This window comes from Myotis lucifugus, unplaced genomic scaffold, assembly GCF_000147115.1.
Source record: "Myotis lucifugus unplaced genomic scaffold, Myoluc2.0 scaffold_8, whole genome shotgun sequence".
In the NCBI taxonomy this organism is placed as follows: domain Eukaryota; kingdom Metazoa; phylum Chordata; class Mammalia; order Chiroptera; family Vespertilionidae; genus Myotis; species Myotis lucifugus.
Genome location: NW_005871056.1, coordinates 6,477,846 through 6,479,438, shown reverse-complemented (window position 1 = coordinate 6,479,438; position 1,593 = coordinate 6,477,846). Strand labels below are relative to the sequence as shown.

At 59.1% G+C, this 1,593-nt stretch overlaps 2 protein-coding genes across 14 annotated transcripts in view; one reads left to right on the top strand and one right to left on the bottom strand.

Moving 5' to 3' along the window:
• The window catches only part of CEP63 (centrosomal protein 63), a 41,375-nt gene extending 40,742 nt beyond the window's left edge, over positions 1-633 (bottom strand). For 3 of the 10 annotated variants that reach the window (XM_023749550.1, XM_023749552.1, XM_023749555.1), the window contains exon 1: positions 438-502. In XM_023749550.1, coding sequence (XP_023605318.1) covers positions 438-499 — 62 coding nt within the window. In that variant the 5' untranslated portion in view covers positions 500-502. Of the gene's footprint in view, positions 1-217; positions 289-437; positions 504-547 lie in introns of those variants that run through there. The other 7 variants (XM_014450896.2, XM_023749558.1, XM_006083716.3 and 4 more) reach the window with 6 other exon arrangements.
• Positions 296-1,593, top strand: part of ANAPC13 (anaphase promoting complex subunit 13) — a 7,041-nt gene continuing 5,743 nt past the window's right edge. Inside the window, exon 1 of one of the 4 annotated variants that reach the window (XM_014450900.2) lies at positions 296-413. The gene's annotated coding sequence lies outside the window, so the exon portion shown is untranslated. The other 3 variants (XM_014450912.2, XM_006083724.3, XM_014450906.2) reach the window with 3 other exon arrangements.

Below are 1,593 nucleotides of genomic sequence, written 5' to 3'. Positions count from 1 at the left end.
CCCCCCGGGGACCCAACCTCACCCAAAAACCAGAGCGGGGCCCCGGGCCCCACGCCCGGGGAGCCCCCTCCCCCCCGCCTCCGGGAACCACCCCCCCCTAACCCCCCCCCAACCCCCCCCCCCAGGCCCCCCGAACAAAAACCCCCCCCCTGCCTTCCCCAGCCCCCATCCGGTTGGGGCCCCCGCCGGCACGCGCCCGAGTCTTCCCGCCGTTACTTCGGCCGGGCGCGCGCACGTCACGCCCAACCTGACGTCCAGCCTCAGCCGTCCGCACGCTTGTCACGCCCCCTGCCCCCCTACTTTTAATGGAACAACCTCCTTCCTGACCTCCCCGCCGTGCAAGCAAATGGGCTCGTCCACATCCGGGGCCCAGAGGAAGAGGTGTGCCGGTCACGTGGTGCAGCGCCGGGTTGGTAAGGGTTTCCCGCGCCCCTAACCTCGGTTTTGGAGAGCGGGAACGAGCTCGTTCCTCAGCGTCACACTTCCCCTCCACTCCCATCGGCCGAGGCCGCTGTCTTCACTTCGTCCTCCTCCTCACTGCCCTTACCGCTGGCCAGGTCGGGTAGAAAGGGGCTTGCGTGGTGGGCCGGGACCTGTACCTCCCCCGCCTCCACTTTTGGTCTATCCAGCCCGAAGCCGGAAGTGGGTGCTGGGGGCGGCGCCACACAGCCGTACCGATGGTGGTGGCCTGCGAGGGTCATTTCTAGCGAGGGAAAAGCCCTTCTTGCTTTGATCGTGTCACTGAGTATTTATAAAACATAGGGATGGATAAAACGTGCCCCTGCCCCGGCGAACGCACGCACCGAGTGTCTGGGAAGTGTGTGGAACCGGCGGTGTCGGGGACCACTCTGCGCACTGGGAGCTGGGACCTGCACAGGAGGGGGCGCTGTGCTCTGCCGGGGGCTTGCAGAAGGCCTCCTGCAGGAACCAAGTTTTTTAGAGCAGCTGGGGGGAAAAGAAAGGAACGAGCATTTCGGGATCGGGACAACCACACGTGTAAGTTTGTTCAGGAAACTGGTAGTGGTTCATTCTGCCCAGTGTAGCAAGGGCTTGGGACAGGGGGCCGCGTCCTGGACGCAGTGCCTGCCTCGATGCTTTCCAGCCCCTTAAGAGTGGAAACACCTTAGCTCCTTACTCTAGAAATGGGGTGTTGACCCGGGTGATCTTAGGCCCACGTTGAGTTTGAAAGGAAAAGTACAGGTTAGTGATGGGGGATAGAGGCTTTGAAGTGTAGAGGATGGAAAGTAGGATAGCCTTAGAGGTGTTGGAAAGAGTGACAGGTGAAAAAAGATTGAGGCCAAATAGGGGAAAGATGTGTTGAGTCACTGATACAAAATGTACACATTAACAGTTGGAGGTGATAATCCCTGAGCAGTCTGTCACGGAGCCAACCAAGTATGGTTAGTGGATAATAAGAACAAGAAGGAAGTGTTCAAGGGCAGAATGCTGCTGAAGCCGGGGTCATTTGAGAAAAATTTATGAAAAAGGTAGAATCTTTGTGGGCACCGGGAAGATCATCAGGTTTTGATCAGCAGAGAATAGGGAGGAGGGTATCCAGAGCCAGGCATCAAGTCAGAGCGTGCAGCAGGAAAA